Source organism: Mytilus californianus, unplaced genomic scaffold (genome assembly GCF_021869535.1).
Source record: "Mytilus californianus isolate M0D057914Y unplaced genomic scaffold, xbMytCali1.0.p SCAF_12, whole genome shotgun sequence".
Classification (NCBI taxonomy): domain Eukaryota; kingdom Metazoa; phylum Mollusca; class Bivalvia; order Mytilida; family Mytilidae; genus Mytilus; species Mytilus californianus.
Genome location: NW_026262604.1, coordinates 15,211,318 through 15,232,309, shown reverse-complemented (window position 1 = coordinate 15,232,309; position 20,992 = coordinate 15,211,318). Strand labels below are relative to the sequence as shown.

Genomic DNA, 20,992 nt, shown 5'->3' with positions numbered 1-20,992 from the left:
TATTTATTGCTTACTTAGCTGAAGGGTCCATACAATATATAGATAAAAATGAAAAGCGCTGTGGGGTAAACATGGCATGCAAAAACTACCAAAACAACTAATTTTAACTTCAACAAAGATTTAAAGTTCAATCACTCTACAGATCAACACACGTGCAATGTGTCAAGCCCTGAGTATAGAAAAAAAAGATGTTCATGTTTGACTAGAAAATCACGTCTATATGTGTCTCGACTGAAACAATTTTGAATTTGATATGGGGACGACAATTTGATTTTTATTTTTTGGGGGGAGGGCAGCAGGATTTTTAAGAGGCATATTCTGGCCGCGAAAAAAAGTATTTTAAGTATGCGTAGCAACAGATATAAATGAATAGTCAACCCGCAAAAAATCCACCCCGCCAAATATCCAATGGTCGTCCCCTGAAGTATTGTAAACAAAAAGAAATGTTGACCTCAGAAACAGATAGTTGGTGTCTTAGGCAATCATACCACAATTTCTTATTTTCATCTTAACATGTACACAAATAAATGAACTTTTATAATAAAAATCTCTAATTTGATGTTATTTTTAGTGGGTATGTGTGCTTGTAAGAAAGGAAGAGCAAATTTGTGCGAAAATATTTTAATCAAGGAAGCTACATGTACATGTATAATGTCAAATATCTTTGCTCATTAGCCAAGTCTTGATGACATCATAATTCTGTTCACCCCATGTTAGCTTATTCCTTGCAGTTGCCAATGCCGCTTTAACACGCCATGATTGCATGTTCACTGGAGACTTCTTGCCAAACTAAAATAAATAAACTGGAAAATGAACATACAATGACAGGTTATTTGAGTAAGTTGTCTCTGGCATTACATTGTCAATGTGTTATACATCTAAAATGCATACTATTTTATTTTTATCCGTAACTAAACTTTACTTTCATGCCCGTCTTTTTAATAATTTTTTCCGTTGGAAATGTGTGGAAGGTAATTTCAATTAGAGTAAATAGTAAAGCCGGAACATGTATTCAATCTTTTCTTAATTTGATAGAATGTGCAACGTTTAATGCACTTTAAAGTGTGAAATAGTATACGATGTGGAATGCAGTTTACATACATTAGAACTTGGTACAGTGTAACATTCATTTTAAAACATATGCGGCATACCACAAATGATTGGAAGTGGTTGCGAAAAACATATATCTATTCAAAATTTCCGGGTTAAAGTGTACCTTTAAGTAAATTTGGTTCATAAAATAACAGTGATTTGATTATAAGTATACTAAATTTACACAGATTATTCGAAGAAGTTTTTTTTTAATATTATACTTAAACAGTAAGCTGAATAATAAATTTTACCCCTTCTATTTCATGATGAGTATTAAATGTTTCTACCAGCTCAGGGAATAGTTTGTCTGGTTTCATTCCATCTTTTACGAGTCTGAAAATAAGTGTGATTGATTGATTGTTGGTTGCAGTTAACGTCCAGTGTTGAAAATAAGATATTCAAAGTTTATATTAGAAATGAATAATAAGAAATGTTAATTGATTGGTTGTGTTAAATGCCACTTTGAGCGCTATTAAGCTTCAGATATGGGACAGTAAATGTTCTTTAAAAACTCTATATTTTATATATGAAATCCTTTCATTAAAGACAAGGAAGACAAATTCGAGAATACACACTTGCACAAAATGTGAGAGAACAAATGCTATAAGATTTAAATAATTGTTTACATGGTTAAATCTACTAGCACAATTTTCGTCATTGTCATAAAAAGGGATTGTTCGTAAAATATTATCAATACTATATTGTTTTTTTCATATATATAGTGAAAAAATAAAGATTATTAAGTTGAATGTTCTACGTATCCATTAACCTGCGTCCATATATGCCGATTCTTTATTTATTTTTCTTTAATGTCCTAACCCCAAAGGTATTAAGGTCACATGCAAAACAATGCAATGGCATAAAAAACATTCCGGTCTTATTTTGCTCCTTTAGTTAATCTTAAATATTATTAAGCAACTATCTACACTACGGAGTTATTACTTCGGTTTTTTTTTTAAACTTAACATTATCTGATAGATACATACCTATCAAAAGCACCTGCATTCTCTGTTAGATATTCAAAAGCCAAGGACCGTCCAACTTTATTTTTGGAAAGATATAGTAACGCTTTGGTTAACTCTCCTTGTCGGATTTCCTCTGAATTTAAGGTGTACTTCAAAAATCTACGAGAAAAAACAAAGAAAATTTTAAAGGTTTTTTCCTTGTTTGTATAGAATTGTTTTTCATTTTCGAAAAACGTTCAAAATATTTTTTTATGGTGCAGTCTTTCAGAGGCGACATTTTTTCCGAAAACTACCCTTTAACATGCAAGATGTATAAATACGTTCAGAAATCTTCCTTTCAATTTCCACCACAAATATGTGCTGTATATATGGATGTAGATACCAGCCCAGTAGTCAGCACTTCTGTATTGACATGACTGAATTATCATTGATGTGGTCATAATTATTTTATAAACCTTTAATTTTTTTCAAAATACTTCGGATGTTCTACCCCATGAATAGATTATCTTAGCTGTATTTGGCAAAACCTTTCAGAATTCCATTCCGGGTTCCGCAATGCTCTTCAACTTCCTGCTATAGTTGGCCTTTTAACTTTTTTGATTCGAGTGTCACTGATGAATCTTTTTTAGACGAAACGCGCGTCTGGCGTACAGAATTTTAATCTTGTTACTGATGATAAGTTTATTTACTATGTTAAGTACAGTACTGTGTTCTCACTCGTATTAGGCTGAGATATTATTGAAGCGATCATTTTTATTTGAAGAATCAAAAGTAAAAATAAATATTACGCAGAGTTAATATATATTCAAATTTTAAAAATTACTAACAAAAAAGCAAAATAAGCCCATCCGCTAAGTTATTTGTATAAAAAAAAAAGACGAATGCCTTGTTTTCCAGACAAAACTTCACTCAAGCATTAACTACGAAAGTATCGGAAGCAAATGTAATAAATAGCGAACGGGAAGTTAGAGAGATCGCATCAAAAGTGTTTGGTCGCGACCAAAGACCAAAACAGCGTAAAATCGAATGAATTTATCACGATCAAATGTATGTTTCAGAGCATACAAGTATTTGTGGATGATGATTTCTATACCAAATCAATAATATATGATACTGGTTCATTGATTTTAGATATACATAATACCTCTGTAAGAGCTTCATATCTTTACTGCACGACAAAGCACGGTATAGGACTTTTCTCTCTGAGGGGTTTCTGGACGATTTGAATTTCTTAAGTACGTAATCCCATTCCTTAACTCCACCATGACGCACTGCAGTACAATAGACAGTATCTCTCAGATTGACATCAATTCTGGAAACAAAATGCGTAGAAAAACGGGAACATGCTGAAAAACTACAACTTCATTATCTGCATTTATTTTGGCTTCAGTAAGTGTTCTTCACAACAAATAGACGCATACGGATTTTTTTTTAATTTTTTTTAGTAGAAAATCTGAAAGTTGACACCAAACTCGGTCTTAATAATACATTTGATATTCGCCACTGGATGTTAAACAAGCAACACGCAATCATCTTAGAATTCACACCACAAATGGAGGTTTATGAATTAGTTTTGGTTTTGTTGATGGAAGTAAGAAATTTGAAAAAAAAACTATCAATTATAGCATACTTATTTCTAAAAAGTCAAAACTAGACTTAATTTTAATGAATGATAAATGATTTTAGAATATTTTGCAATAAGCTTTCTGAATACTATAACTGTTTATAACGGAGCATAATATACGATAAAGATATATGAGTGGGGTTTACGGAACAAGAATATTTGGTCAAATCTACAGAAAAATGGATAAAAAAAATAAAGATTAGAAGAAAATATTGCAAAAAAAAAAATAGAGAAAAATGAGATGATTAAATATAAAGAACTGATAAAAATGAAGGACACCCCCATCAAGACCCTCGTTTTTTTTTGTCTCAGAAATACGCGTAACGAACTTACTGATGACTCCCTTCACTCTCCATGAACTGTCTGAATGACGATTTTGCCATTTCTATACATTCTTCATCATCATTGTCACATGCCATGTCAACTATGTACATCTGCGCAATTCTATAAGTATCAAGAAAGAAAATAATATGAATGAGTACCATCTAGATTGTTGGAAAGGATTATCCTGCAATCAGCCAATACATGGTGTGCAGATAACAGTTAGAGTTGGGGTCCTGGTCGTGGTGCGCGTTAAACTCATGTCGATTTCATTCAAAGTTGGGATGTAAAAACACTGCTCAACATTAAATTGCAGGATAAAAGTAATATTCGTACAGTGTAGGAAAATATCAAATGTATTCGTACATCTATGAAACCACCTCATTTATTTCCATGTTTTTAAAGCTTATACAAATAAATCTTATATTTTCCCCAACACTATCAACTACTATATATATCTATGAATTGGCACTGTGACAATGCAGCTAGTTTAACCAGTACTAGACCCAGATGGAATGATAAGAGTACATTTGTAGTAGGGAACGTATATGTAACTCAGTTGAAACAATAAAACTTTACGGATGTCATACAATGTAGATTTATTGAAGAATAAAATCAATATTTTGTCTGGGATTTTGAGCAGTAAAATGTTTATGAGAAGTTTATTTGTTTTTTTTAGTAAAAAGTCGCTACGAGAAGTTTTTTGTTTTTTTTTTAGTAAAAATCGCTATGAGAAGTTAATTGGGTTTTTTTACGGTATGACTTTCTCCTATGACGAAGCTCTAAAATAATAGTGACAGCATGCCAATGCACAATAATAAAAATTACATTCCCATACAAAACAACATATGTTCATGTAAGTGCCTAAGTACTATTGGGCGGGTGATATCCTCGAGAAATAGCCTTTTCACCAACAGAGTTACCGACACATTGGTAATGAGTTGTAGTCCTAACTATACTGTTGTTCAGTGGTTGTCGTTGGTTTATGTCTGTCATATCTGTTTTTCGTAAATTGTTTTGTTATAAATTAGGCCGTTAGTCTTCTCAATTGAACTGTTTCACATTTTTCATGTCGGGGCTATTTATAGCCGACGATATAGTATGGATTTTCCTCATCATTGAAGACCGTACGGTTGCCTATAAATGCATACATCCTCTTCATTTGAACTTTGGTTGATAATTGTCTTACTGGCAATCATGTTCTTATTTTCTGAGAATATTTTCTTTTGTCATTCAATGCTATTTTGGTTGATGTATGAGAAGAGAACAAATTGCATCATTTGAAAACAAAAAGATAATGAGGAATATCTCATTTACTCGTTTTGGACGTTCATGTAACAAGACGTTCGATAGCAAATACTGTAGTATTTGTAGAAGAGATTACTATTTCTTTGTGCACGGAAGAAATACACTTTACTTAATAAGCATTTTCATGTTTACTTACTTTTCTGTGTGAATTTCTGCGGTATCAATACTATACTTTCGAAACTGTCTGGAAAATATTTTCTGCGTGAATTTCTGCAAAAAAGAATGGTAGAAAACATGACAAAAAAAATAAATATATTTGTAGTTTCCTTTTTTTAAAGAAGGTACAAAATACTGTGTTTTACCAAGCTAACAAACATTTAATTTAAAACCTTTAAATAAACTCAAAAATCGAAAGGTTAATATATTTAATTCTGAATTAATATTAGTCATTGGTTCAAATGAATGCAAGTATTTTTTAGCTTTTTTTCTTTTGAAATCGTTTTGCTCTTTCTATTTTCTTATAACGCCTTTTCCAAAATTTCAGAATATACTTGAATGGCTGTGTAAAACGTAAAGCCCAACAAGACGCAAACCTTATACAATGACTTTAAACAGATTTAAATGGTTGATTGGTGCAAGGTAAAAATGCACAGGAAGATTTGTCACCGTCCCTGGATACATCAACCTATCTGCCTTTGCTCTTACTCCTAAGTGTAACAGCAAATACCAGTTACTCTAAATACTGGATGCATTGTGTAAGCAAGAAATATCAACAAGAGAATCCAGGATGGAAGGACCTTTTTCTTGAATTCGGGAATTCAGAAATACCCAGGTGCTTTCGTCTGGAATTCGGGATTTAATTATATCGTTATACGGGACCGGGCACCTTATTTTCACTGGAATTCGAGGTTTGACATTTATTTTTTTGGGAATTCGAGATGAAACCCACTCCTACCCTCTTTCAATATATAAATATTCAATATTTACAGAGAAAGTACTTGAAAGTTTGGTTCTGTCTAACACATCTTTGAGGTAATTCAGTTCGCTCATTGCAGCTTTGAGTGGTACATAATCATCTTCATCAGGCAAATACTCCAAGACCTGAGTAGCGATTTCTGTGGCTAGATCACCAGACCTAAAATACGTAGTATGATTATTTTCATTTAATGGTTGAGAAAAATAAAGTTTGACTTTTTTACTTGCACCATATTGGGTGTCTCGAAAACACCCACTTCCTTATTAGGGCGTAGACTATAGTTGCCATGGTTTTCAACAAGATAAAAATGTAACAGGTGTTTTATAGTTTTAAGATTGGAGATAACTTTTTATTAGGTTAGATTAACTGCAGGAATATATTCCGATGAACAATATACACGATCGAATGAGTCAATATAAAAATAAGAAGATGAGGTATGATTGCCAATGAGAAAACTATCCGCCAGAGTGTAAATGAGGTGGATGTAAGCAATTAAAGGCCACCATACGGGCTTCAACTATGAAAAAACCCATACCGTCTATTCGGCTATAAAAAGCCTCTAAGCTCTTTTCAACAGATTCTTATATTTTGTTCTATAGTTTTTCTGTGATAACTGTCCTATCCAAAGTTTTTTTTTTAATTTGATATAAGAGAGGCAGAAGATTCCAAGGGGATATTCAAACTCGTAAGTCGAAAACGAACTAACACCATGTTTAATCACTCCACATCTTTATATGTCTGTCTCAATGTACTGGTATTGGTTGTCTGTCTCAATGTACTGGTATTGGTTGTCTGTCTCAATGAACTGATATTTGTTGTCTGTCTCAATGTACTGGTATTGGTTGTCTGTCTCAATGTACTGGTATTGGTTATCTGTCTCAATGTACTGGTATTGGTTGACATTAGTTGCTGTTTGTCCGAGTTAGTTTTTGATTTTTCGTCGATTGTTTTAATTTCTGTCAGGCCATTTGTTTTCTCTGTTGTGTCATATTTTGTTATCTCAAAAACTTCTATAGCTTATTAAGTATACGGTATTGGCTATTGTTCGTATTGTCGTAATGTGACCTGATTCTGTTTTTGAATGAGGTTAAGAAAAATGTGTAATCAGAAAACGTTAAAAGGAAAATTGACCAGTCAGAAAAAGTCGGTATTTGCAATCGATGTATTGTCATGTGCATAGCATTGTTGAGTCTTTCATAAAGACAAACAACGTTTTCGTCGTTTACAAAATTTGGCAAGGCGCATTCAGTTTAATGATTAGGGAATCCTTTAAAAATCCTTTACCGATGTATATAGCTGTTTTTACAGATTTTTGTCCTTCTTTTAGTTGAATATATCTTGTGATCAATAGAATAAGGTTACATTTGCTAGATAAAACATTTGAGAGCGAGAGAGTGAGAGTTGTACATAAAAGATACTCACTTTGCCAGATGCCAGGCATCGTTGATTATCTGTGCTCTATTTATAGGAGGAATAACCTAAGAAAACAAAACATCTCTTTTAACATATATATACCGTTTTCATAGTATTACATGCTTCTTATATAAGCCATTGATTAATTAAATCTTCTGAAATTTTAATTGTTTTGAATGCGTTTTAAATATTACAAAAAAAAAACTCCATTATTTCAGCTTTATCATGAAGTAATTCGCATGTGCTCCTTATTGATAACAAATGTGTGTGTTGCGTTGTAGCACTATCAAATAATCACAAAGCACATAAAGGGAGTAAAAAAAGTAATCAATACATGTATGTCATCATGTTTTTTTATGTTTCCTTTATCAATACATCGAAATAGTAGAACTCACCATTACCAGATTGTTTGGTTACATAAGAGAAGCAAACGATACCAAAGGGATATTCAAACTTATTAGCCGAAAACAATCTGACAACACAATGAAAAAAAAATAAAAAACGACCAAAAGACAAACAACAGTATACAAAACACAACAGCGAAAACTAAAGACTGAGCAACAGGAACCTAACAAAAAAACTGGGGGTGATCTCAAGTGCTCCGGAAGGGTGAGCAGATCCTGCTCCATATGTGGCACCTGTCGTGTTGCTCGTGTAAGTACAAACCCGGTGATAAGTCTTATTCGGTGATCATATTCGAGGAAAAGAGGACGGGGTTACGACAATTAGAACATATCAGTCGTTATCTGTAAAACAGATATTCCATTTCGGTCAACCAAATCGTCATGGCGTCCGTAAAAGTTTCAAAGGGATAATTACAACTTCAACACTTGGGACCCTCTTGCTTTAATATCTTCCTTGTAAGCAGCAACCCTCTATTAAGGAAATTATGATAAGAAATGAAAGCTCTAGAATTATCGTATCAACAGGCTTCCTACATAGAATTGGAAAGTTCACAATTGGGAAGTTGAAATCGTCTCTTTTGTCGTAAAGTTTTATTCTTAACCGACCTTCATTGTCTATTTCAAGATGTAAGTCAAGATAATGAGACATACTTACCTGTATCTGTTGTATTCTTTATTTCAAGTTCGATTGGATAGATGCGCAAAACATAGTCACCAAACTTTAAACAATTTAGTAAGAGGACATCATCTATATAGTGGAACGTGAAGTTAAAAGGTAATGCTAGCTACTTGTCATTCTTCCTAAGAAGCTCATGTATGAAGTCAGCTTCATATGAATAAAGGAACAAGTTGGCAAGAAGGGAAAGGAAGCACAGCTGGTTCCCATTGGAATGCCGATTGTTTGTTGAAAAACACGTCCTCCAAACGTAACAAATATGTTGTTAATCAAGAAATCAAGCATCTTGATAATATGTAATTGCATTTATATATTTCCAATGGATTTGCAATTTGCACTAAAGAATTAATAGTTATATAGTATTTACCGTATGATCTGTCCTAAGTTGATTGATTAAATTATACCAGTTCTCTTCAGGATAGTTCACGCGATAGTACCCATACTGCATTAAGTTTCCTATGTACCAATCACTGGATGATGCTTTGCTCATAACACCAGAGATTACCACTGTAAGATAGAGGTAAACAGTCACAACTATTATCAATATTGAAGTTGAATATAATTACTTAATTGCAGGCCTATCACCATTTATAAGCATGTAATGGTGTTATGGTGTAGGAGCTTAATAGTCAATTTGAAAGCAATAATGCAATATCTACCGCTGATGCATTGAGGAAATTAAACATGCAGGTACCACTTCAGTACGATATCTTTTGGTAATATGCATAAGCACACGCTTGTGTTCAGAGAGAATAACTTTGAAGCGTGTGTTGGTTTGGTGTTGTTTTATTTATCTGAAAAAAACGTTTATCAAAAAAATAAATAAAAAATGTATGCAAAACATTACTTCCATGTTGTATTAGACAGATGGTCTGTATTTACAGAATAGAGCATAATATGCAAACATACAGAATATAGGACCAAAAAATATATAGAATAGAGAAAAATGGGGCGCTCAACTATAAAGAACAGAGAATAAAGGGCAAATAAAGAATAGAGAAAAATGGCCAACAAAATTAATAGAGAGATGAAACATCCCTCCCCCTCCAGACCATTAATTAAGAAGCCGGCAAACGATCATCTTTTACCAAAATTCTCCTTAACGGTGTTAATAAAGACAAACTAAAACCTTACCATCAGAACCATTTCTATCCATCCACGTGATATCTTTGTCTGTCTGGTCAAAGCGTAAATTACGATTGGTTGTAAAGGTTACAGGTATTACCCATTTATATCTACAATAGATTAATTGTTGGTGCAAGACATGATGTTGAAGTTGTTCTGGTTTCTAGCACCCTTGATGGTAAATCATGAGAAAGCGCAAATTCGCTATGTTTATTCAAGATATTCATTTTCTTGAAATGTTCCGAGTAAAACCCTAAGTTATCCGAAGTCCCCTTACAAGCCACTAACACTCAACAGTCATTCAATGGTCTTTTGCATTTTATTTAAATGTTATCAACCAATTACAATGTTTAATGTTAATTTGAAAAAAAAAAATACAAGATTACCCGGAACTTATGTGATTCAACAAGTATGAGTTAAATCTTACTCAAGTGGCGACGAATTGTCCTCGTTAACGTTTTCAGGCTCTACGACATATCTTGTCTGTGATAGTCTGAGATCACCCCCTTCCTTTGTTATTGATACAGTCGGGTAGTTTTGTTGTAGAATCCAGGTGTCCAAGATGTGTTTTATATCCTGTACGAATTTTAATTTTCCATCAATTTTGGCTTGCTGAAATGAATGCATGCATGTTTTAATGTTATTTTAATAAACGTCCAGTGGTAAATATTTCAGGAATAGAAACCATGCTATATATAGGTCCTGTCAAGTGAGCAGAATATGCCGATAAATGTAGACATTTACGAAGCCGCTTGGATAAGGGATTGTTGGCTATTCCTAACAATATGTCATCTATTGGAACATCATAGATTTGTTACACTCTCGCTCCAATGAATTTAACGTTCGACTGTAAATGACTGTTTATTTATACAGCCAAAGGAACGCCCATCCTCTACATGAGTGGTACTGTCGGATAGGAGAATTCAACATCACCATGATTCTAGTCAATAAGTTGGGATGGTTACATGTTTTAAATTTCTTTAAAAAATAAGAAGATGTGGTATGATTTCCAATGAGATAGCTATATATCCACTAGAGACTAAATGACGTAGAAATCGTAAGCAACTATAAGTCACCGTATGTCCCTCAAAAAGAAGAAAAGCCCATGCTAAATAGTAAGTATTAAAATCTACAGTGTTCCATTTGTATAGTTTTTGAAAGATTGATTGATTGTTGGTTGCTTGACGTCCAGTGGAAAATATTTCACGAATGTTCAAGACGAGAACAAATAAACAATTAATACAATATGTAGGTAGGTCCTGTAATAGAGGCCGTCTGGGTTGAGGTCGGGGAAATCTGGACTGCCACTGAGTATATTGAATAGAAACAGAAATTTTGTCATGAAACAGGCCACCAACTGACCTCTCAAAGACTTGTTGCAAGGGTTCTTACCGTGCAGACAACGTGGCATTCTCTCTACACGAGGCATCGGATTTCACGTCCCGATTCTGACCGGACGAGTCTGTGTACTTGTACATCCCGCATAAGTTCATGTAAAAAGATACCCCACTTTGGCAAGGGTTTAACTGCCGGTCGCAAGAAGACTTTGTTAAAAGTGTCCATATTTCTATTCCTCATTCACCATTGGAGCGAAATGTTTGATCAATAACACCCACTTGACAGAAATGGAACTACAAATGTATGTAGTTTCAGTGTACATTATTAATTTGGATCAATATTCATGTTCATGTATAACATCTATTTTTTTAGGTCATCGGCATACATACCTTTCCAAAAGCATTATAGAGGTCATCACCATACATACCTTTCCTAAAGCATTACAGAGGTCATCGGCATACATACCTTTCCTTAAGCATTATAGAGGTCATCGGCATAAATACCTTTCCTAAAGCATTATAGAGGTCATCGGCATACATACCTTTCCTAAAGCATCACAGAGGTCATCGGCATACATACCTTTCTAAAGCATTATAGAGGTCATCGGCATACATACCTTTCCAAAAGCATTATAGAGGTCATCGGCATACATACCTTTCCTAAAGCATTATAGAGATCATCATGTGTAGCCGTTGAATACTGGTGCTCCTTCAGAAAACGCTGAAAAATCGTTATTCCACAGACATTTCATTGTCATTCAAGATCAAATATATGAACGTAAAACATGGTCTTTATAAAGTTTGAACTATTCCGGAAGGAAAATTAAAAAAGACTTATGACATCCAGAACCGTACATTTCGTTTTCTTTTGTAGTTAGTTTGTTTGTTTGTTTGTTTTGGTTTTTTTTTTGGAGGAGTTGGGCTGTATTATTTCGCTGTTTTTTTTTTCATTTCGCTGCTTCTTTTATTCATTTCATATGACTGTACACGAGATGACCTCATGAGAAAGTAGCATCATTATAATAAGAAACAGAAACTGAAACAATTTGTCGTTTAGAGAATCATAACTTAATAAAGCCCATGGCAATTTATAACAATGTAATGCAATATCATTTGTTATACCATTTTGGATGGAACGATGTCTGCCGTCAATTCCACGATTTATGTTTGGAGTCATTGGCAACAACTTTGCGCAATTACAGTAGATATTGATAATTCCTGCTTAACAAATGTTGTTAATAACTCCGTACGAGTTTTTCTTACGGATTGTTTTTTTTTTCTCTCGTTGTTACTCTATGGTAATGGTATATTACTCTATGGTAATGGTATATTACTCTATGGTAATGGCATATTACTCTATGGTAATGGTATGTTACTCTATGGTAATGGTATATTACTCTATGGTAATGGTATATTACTCTATGGTAATGGTATATTCAACATACCTGTAATCCTCTCTTAAATGTATGTTCCCCAAGAAAAAATTTCATCATACGAACAATGCATGGACCCTGAAAGTAACATTCAATAATTAAAATCGATTATTGTACTGATCTTTCTGCCACAACCGAATATAAACTTTCGATTGATCCAAATCACTATTACTGGCTATCGGCAGTGCAGATTCAATTGGTAACTAATGATGTACACTTTAGCAAGACAATTGTTTAAATGTCAAACGGATGCTGTTGTATATGTGGCAGTAATAGCTGGTAACTAGATATCATTGAGATGAAAGCCATCTCTGTGGGCCCCGCTGTGAATAATGTGTGGTAAAAAATTTGTATCTTTATCATGAAATCATAACGGTTCTCAAGATATAGAGCGGACACGATCTTTACCATAGGACATGGGGTTGTCAACTTAAACCAAAGTTTTTGACCTTGACCTTTGACCTAGGAAGTTGTACATACATTATGACACACCCTCTGGTGGTGGTTTATATACATGTCAAGTATAAACTTTGAAATCATAACGGTTCTCAAGATATAGAGCGGACACGATCTTTACCATAGGACATGGGGTTGTCAACAAAAACCAAAGTTTTTGACCTAAGAAGTTGTACATACATTATGACACACCCTCTGGTGTTGGTTAATATACATGTCAAGTATAAAATTTGAAATCATAACGGTTCTCAAGATATAGAGCGGACACGATCTTTACCATAGGACATGGGGTTGTCAACTAAAACCAAAGTTTTTGACCTTGACCTTTGACCTAGGAAGTTGTACATACATTATGACACACCCTCTGGTGTTGGTTTATATACATGTCAAGTATAAACTTTGAAATCAAAACGGTTCTCAAGATATAGAGCGGACACGCTCTTTACCATAGGACATGGGGTTGTCAACTAAAACCAGTTTTTGACCTAGGAAGTTGTACATACATTATGTCACACCCTCTGGTGTTGGTTAATATACATGTCAAGTATAAACTTTGAAATCATAACTGTTCTTAAGATATAGAGCGGACACGATCTTTACCATAGGACATGGGGTTGTCAACTAAAACCAAAGTTTTTGACCTTGACCTTTGACCTAGAAAGTTGTACATACATTATGACACACCCTCTGATGTTGGTTAATATACATACTAAGTATAAACTATGAAATCCTAACGGTTCTCTAGATATAGAGCGGACACAATTTGTGACGGACGGACGGACGGACGGACGGACGGACGGACGGACGGACAGACTGATCACTATAGGGCGTCCGCTATTCGGCAGGGCCCTAACAAGGTGACCACACTTTTACCGGCTACCGGTTCGACGATGCAATCGATAATTCAAAAACTACGATAATTCACAATAAGTATGCAGGCTTATTCACATGTACATGCAGATACCAATGATTTTCCATGTCATGTTAAAAGCTGTTGTTATCTGAAAATATCCTAAACGATGTTGAATTACAACATTCATTTTGTTTTATTCCATAATTTATAGTATTTATCATTATATTAGTAATTTACCTGCAATAGTAGATTTGTCCAGCAACAATTTTCCATGACAGAACATTAATATTTGAAGTGCAAGAACCCACTTGTAGAACACTTGTGTCTATGTTCTATCAAATATTTGTATTATTATACAAATCCTTGGTTCTATTAATTTATCGCCATTAGTTCTTTTTTATTAACATGATTAATGTATGAAATTACCGATTTCATAAAAAATTTGAGTGGCATACAACCAAATGGTCTATATGAATACACTACAGTTTCTTCGATTTACTGTACACTAGTATATTAAGATTAACTGTCACTACTGTATGAAGAAACCCGACTATAAAAGAGAAATTACTTTTCAAATCTCATATCGATCACAACCGAATTGCCAGTTCAAGAGTAGTTTATTATTCCTCTGCATATTGGCTTCCGAAAGCAATTGTATATTAAACTATGTACCTTTTCATATGAAATATCATCAAACATTCCATCGATCTCACCAGGAAACGAGACTTCTTTGTAAACAGGACGGCGTTCAACCACTCCATCCCACTTTAAAGCACTGTGCATTATTTCAAAAACAAAATCATTCATCTACAAGTGTAAATAAAAAGTTGAACGATTTCACATTGCGTAAACATTTACATTTATATTTAACACTATCCGTTGAAACGGTTGTTGTTTTGTTTAAAAGAATTTTAATGAAGAGATGGGGTGAAATATCAGGCGGTTTTAACTGTTCCGTTTACTTTGCCTTTTTATGGTTATGATGTTATACAACTACATGCAGTCTTTTTTGTGGAAGGTTTATAAATCCGGGCTTAACCCATCATTTTCTATGGCAAATGCCTGTTCCAAGTCAGGAATATGACAGTTGTTTTCCATTCGTTTTGTTGCTTGATATACATGATCATGATATAGTCTAATGGTTGATGTTTTCAGTTTTTATGGACTTCCCCCTTTTTCAAGTTCGGTACTTTTGTTAATCCTTGTTTTATGACTGGTAAATATGTGATGTATTGACCTTCGATAACCTAATGTGTGTCTAAGTTGTAATAGATAGTCTGTTCTTGTCTTGTCTTCATAAAAGAGAGGCGAAAAATACCAAAGGGATTTTCAAACTCATAAGACGGAAACAAACGGCTTAGTTATTAATAATTGTATCTATCCTTAATTAACAAGTAAACAATACCATTTCCCAGTCAGGGTAAACATGATTTGGACCGCTATATTCCAAATAACTCGCAAATGCTTCATGTAGCCACAAATCACTCCACCACTTTGCTGTAACTAAGTTTCCGAACCACTGCAAAGAAAAATATCAACCCTCTGTTAAAACTTTGTCATTTTTTTACAAAATAGTTATATAATTGAAAAAGATTGATGTGTTTTCTGTAAAAATCATGATATACATTGTGTTTGGCAGTTTCATAAAGCACTTTAATTAACACTGTAATAGGAAGAATTAAATGATATCTCATTTTTTTAAATCAGACAACCATTTCATGTTTTTGCGTGCAGCATTTTCTGGATCTCGCATGTTTGTCTTTTTTTAAACAATCACACCATTTCATAATAAATGCACGCAGCAATTTCTGAATTAAGTATTTACTGAAAGGAAGGATCAAAACTTCGACTTCCGAATTTTTTTTTAGTATCATGAAGGAAAAAAAAAACAAGCAATATCTGAAAATTTTCAAGAGGAATATTTGTTTATTTTAATTATTTTTATGTTCATTTCTGTAAATTGCTTTGGTCATTTTCTCTATTCTTGTTTGGAAAGTTTACCTAGTTATAAATCCGGGCTTAACCCATCATTTTCTATGGCAAATGCCTGTTCCAAGTCAGGAATACAGTTGTTTTCCATTCGTTCTGTTGCTTGATATACATGACCATGATATACATGTAGTTGTTTAGAGTAAATCGAAGAAGCAGTAATGTATTCATATAGACCATTTGGTTGTATGCCACTCAAATTATTTTAATGAAATCGGTAATTTCATATATTATTAAATACCGTTGTTTGTCTGTTGGTCGTTTTTCGTTTTATGCCATGGGATTGTCAGATGTTTTCGACTTATGAACTTGAATGTCCCTTTGGTGTCTTTCGCCTCTCTTTTGAATGTTCCTGCAAAAAGGTAACATTGAATGAAATAATGTAGAGTGTTCTAAGATAACAACATATTACATTCCCACCTGATGGGCTATTTCTTGGGAGACAAGCATAGCTACTTCCTGTTTGTCTCTTTCTGATGACTCATTGAGGTTATAAAGCATGCTTGATTCTTTATACAGGATAAGACCCCAGTTATCCATTGCTTCTGGACCAAAGTCTGGAACAGCCACCATATCTACAAACAGTTTACTTGATACAATAGCAAATCGTGATGAACTTTGGTATAAGTAATAACTAGAATCAACTAACAGACGACTTAACATTCTAATTAAACGCTGTCTGTAACGTGTATTTTTTTCATGGATAACGACATACATTTTGGAGCATCAATTTCACTATTTGTAGTCTGAAATTGTGGGCGTAAATGTCACGTATATGATTTTTAGATTGTACAGTTAAACTTTGTTTTCTGTGAGTATTTATTTAGAATATATAGTATCAAATGCTCTGATTTGTACTTTCTAAAAAATGCTGCAATACTTTTAAAACAAGCACCAATGATTTGGAGTTCATACATGTAGGTGGCAAACAGGACGTAGATACGGAGGGATCTTATACATTGTAATACATGTTCAACTGTAGGTGGCAAACAGGACGTAGATACGGATGGATCCGATAATATGCCAAACGATATAGCAATATAAAACTTTGAACCAAATATTAAGAAGCTATTATATGTAGATGGTGCAAAATTGAGACATACATAAGTTACGGAAGGTTTGAAGGACAGAGGTAAACCAGTATACCTTTAGTGTGAGCAGGTAGTAAATACAAAATAAAATATACGAACTTGACAAATTCTGAATTTTGTTTTGTTGATACTGGAATTTCAGAAATTCAGGTTAAGTTGTTTTTATACATGCGCGAAATGTAAAAACTGAAAAAAGTAATCGTAACAATTAAAGATGAGCTTTTATAGTTCTATTTTATTGAAATGTTTGCTAATTTAATATCGTAGTCATTTGTGAAATATTGTAGATTAATATAAGTACAATAAATGGTTACTTTTACCTGATTTTGACAAAGGAAGTTTAACATCAAGGTAGTCTTCAAAATATTCCATGATGTCAATACCAACTTTCAAGGAATATTCAGTTTGATTTACCACATCTTGCCGTGACCATGATCTAAACTTATAAAAAAAATCCAATCAACTAGGTTTGTTATTATTTTAAATCATTTTATCCAATGGATATAATTATTATAATAACTGACAAAATCTTTAAACAAAAGCAGGCAATTTTGACCAATTGAAATGTAAAATATACGAAATTGTAAAATCTGGTCCGATTATAGCTGATGCTTGCTAATCACTGAAAACCGGATGGCAATCACAGAGTTTTTTTTCTAAATTGTTAAAGTTTAGAAGATGACAAACATGCACGTACTTCTTTAAAAGTAACCAGTATAACCAAGATCAAACGTCCAGGCATGCATGTCCATTGGTATATTTTACAATACAGCTTTGACCCTACGGTGACTTAATTGTTGACGAAAATTTGCATGCAAGATATGATCATTCAATAATGTAATGAAAATATAACTTCCTGTGTGTGCTAAATACAGATAAATACGGTCGACAGCTTAGATATTTACTCAAAATTACGCATTTTTACATTTCTCTCCTCCTGGCTTAATCATATAACGTGTTTTGTTTTAAAAGATTTTTGTTACAAGTGGTTTTTGTACAAAAAAAATAAGGAATATTTTCTTTATATAATTGTGCTCTAAATTGTTTTATATCTTTATTCTTTAACTTTCTGTTCATTCACAAGTATTTGTAGATATGCACATCAGATAAGAATAATATAGTCTTACAGTTAGTCCATTTTCAATGTCTGTTGTATTCTCGAAGTCACAAACGACGAAGGCCAGCAAATATGTTGACATCATCGGAGTTTCTGCAAAATGATCGGCTACCCAACCATTAGACCTTAAAAACAAAAGGGTAACGTATAATTAACCTCGTTCTGGACTTGCATGAAATATTTGCCACTGGACATTTAGCAACCAACAATCATATCTTTTTTAAAATTAGTTTCAAATTAGGTAGTTAGTGGTCTGTCAAGAATATTTGTCAATAGTTTGTTTGATGCCTTAGTCAACCAACCCAAAATAGTCAATGACATAATGAAATTTTCAGGTTCGATTTTGATATTGTAAAGTATTTGGTCTATGAAAAAGAAAGCTATACAATTATAGAATTGATACGGTTTTAGAAGTAATAAAATGAAAACGCCTTCAAAATAAAACATTTATCTTTTATTAGTGCCATAAATGAAGCAGGCTGTGTTTACCCTTCTAGAGCCCCTGAGGTCAACCCCGATTTTTGGTGAAGTTTGTGTTGATTAATCTTTAGTTTTCTATGTATTGTTTTGTTATTATATATTGTCTTTTCGTCATTTTTTGTTTTGGCCATGGTGTTGTCTGTTTTTATTGAACTTATAAATTTTAAATGGTCCTATTTGTATCTTCTCTCTCATTTTTTCAAACCGGAATTTCTATTTCTCTTGAAAGTTCTATTGTTTATTCATTTGAACTTAAATTAGAATTAAATATTTGCCACTGGACGTTAGGCAAACACAAATCAATCAATTATTTTTGGTGTAATGTTGTGACGTTGAAAGTTGAATTTTTCGCTTATCTTAAAACTGAAAACTAACGTTGACACTGACTTTCCTTTTGACTTTTTTATGAATTGAATTTATATTGTTATTTTTAACACACATTGCTTTTATGCGATGTTAAAACTTTACACATGCAATTGTTTTCATAGAATTCAGAATATAGACGATTATAGGTTATGTCATTGTAAGTACACCAACACCATAAATTCGATATGCCATTGATTAAATTCCCATTATGGTAGACGTTATTTAATCATGACGTTTTTGAGTGTACACTTTTTAAAATATTACCCATAATGCATTTGATTCTCACCCGCAGGAAATATAAGTCGTAAACTATAAATCATGGAACATCTTACCTCTTCTCTTGACGAATGACGTCAGTATTTGACAAAGTAACCATGTGATTTTTTCTTACTAGAATTACTCTAAATTTTGCTTTGACGGCGGGTTCATCAAAACACGGAAAAGCTTTCCTGGCCTCTGTTGCTCGAAACTGTGTTGCAACTTGATATCTATAAGAAAAATCAGTGTAACTTATTTCTTAGAATTCGTTAAATTTCTTCTGAACAAACGTAACACAAAACTAGGTAGTAACTAAATTTACTAACATACTAGTAGTACATTATGGTTTAAATAAGCTACTGGTAGGTAGTCTCTGAATAAGGGTGTAACTTAATCCACCAAGAGTGTAACTACTTTCACTTAGAATGTAACCTAATTCACTAAGACTTAGAGTGTAACTGAATTAACCAGAAATATTACTTTATTCACTAAGTACCTAGAAATGTATCTTAATTCACCTAGAGTGTAACTAAATTAACTTAGAATGTAGCCTAATTCACAAGTCTTTAAGTGTAACTAAATTAACTAGAAATGTTATTCACTAAGTAAATAAAAATGTAACTTAATTCCCAAGAGTGTAACTAAATTCACTAACAATGTATTTAGTTCAATAAGTCATAGAGTGTAACTAAAATAACTAGAAATATAACTTAATTCCCCAGAGTGTAAATAAATTCACTATGAACATGAACTTTAATCATAAGATGAGTTACTAAATTCACCACAAATGTAACTTAACCCGTCAAGAGTGTAACAACGTTCACTAAGAATGTGACTTAATTCACTAAAAGTGCAACTTTATTGACTAAGAATGTAACATAAATCACTAAGAGTGAAACTTAATTCAGTAAGAATGAAATTCAATTCACCTACAATAGAATTTAGTTCACTTACATCCATGTTTTGTCACTCTGACGTTTATATGAACTCAGATAGAGTCCAACAAGATCATATGTCAGTTTTCCTTGGAATGACATTTCTACAGTATATGTCTTTCCAGCTCTCAACTGTACATCAGATTTGAGTATTATAAACTGGTAATATGTATTATATTCCAGTGTAGGATATATTGGTTCTTCTTCAGACCCCATTGGTCGAATCACGATGCTGTTTTCTGCAATATCAAGCTCCTTACTGTGGAGCACAATTTTATTAGCGGAATGTCTACACAGCATTTCAATTTTCACGAATCCATCGAAGTAAAATTTCTTGTACTTGCTGTCGTATATATGTGGCTGTACTTCTAAATAATACAATGAAGGGTACATGTCGAGCGGAAGACGGACACAGTTTTCTTCGTCAGAGGCGTCGGAACAATCATCATCTCCATCACACTTCCGTCCAAATTCGTAACAACCATTACGATCTGCGCATGACAATTCATTTGCTTCACATGTGTTTTGATGTAACGCTGGATTATAGAAAATATAAACTTATAACAATGATAATATTTAATAACCTTATATTAATCTTATTCACAAAAAGTCTAGTCTCGATGAGTTTTCGAAAACCTTGTACATGTAGACAGGCCTTTAACGATCATTTATTATTTTTTGTGTTTAGTTGCTGTCTCATTGAGACTAATTAGGTATACGAAAAAAATCTAGATGGCTAGGCTAAATTTGTCCAGTTGGAGAGACATATACGATCCGTGGACAAATAGCCGAGATGACGTTTCACGGCCCTTTTTATGACTTTGTTGGTGCCG

General features: G+C 33.2%; 1 protein-coding gene across 1 annotated transcript; it reads right to left on the bottom strand.

Annotated features, from left to right (window-relative positions):
* Window positions 1-612: 612 nt before the first annotated feature.
* Window positions 613-20,375, bottom strand: LOC127722301 (aminopeptidase N-like). The gene is made up of 20 exons (XM_052229191.1): window positions 20,179-20,375; window positions 19,299-19,454; window positions 18,131-18,245; window positions 17,324-17,444; window positions 16,333-16,487; window positions 15,329-15,442; window positions 14,596-14,730; window positions 12,627-12,692; window positions 11,837-11,902; window positions 10,272-10,456; window positions 9,854-9,954; window positions 9,087-9,226; window positions 7,649-7,704; window positions 6,238-6,385; window positions 5,447-5,520; window positions 4,015-4,125; window positions 3,202-3,369; window positions 2,079-2,216; window positions 1,344-1,425; window positions 613-789 (listed from the first exon to the last, which is right to left on the bottom strand). Exons 1-20 carry the CDS (start codon window positions 20,373-20,375, stop codon window positions 655-657), a joined length of 2,463 nt encoding a protein of 820 aa, XP_052085151.1. The 3' UTR covers window positions 613-654.
* Between the last annotated feature and the right edge of the window lie 617 nt (window positions 20,376-20,992).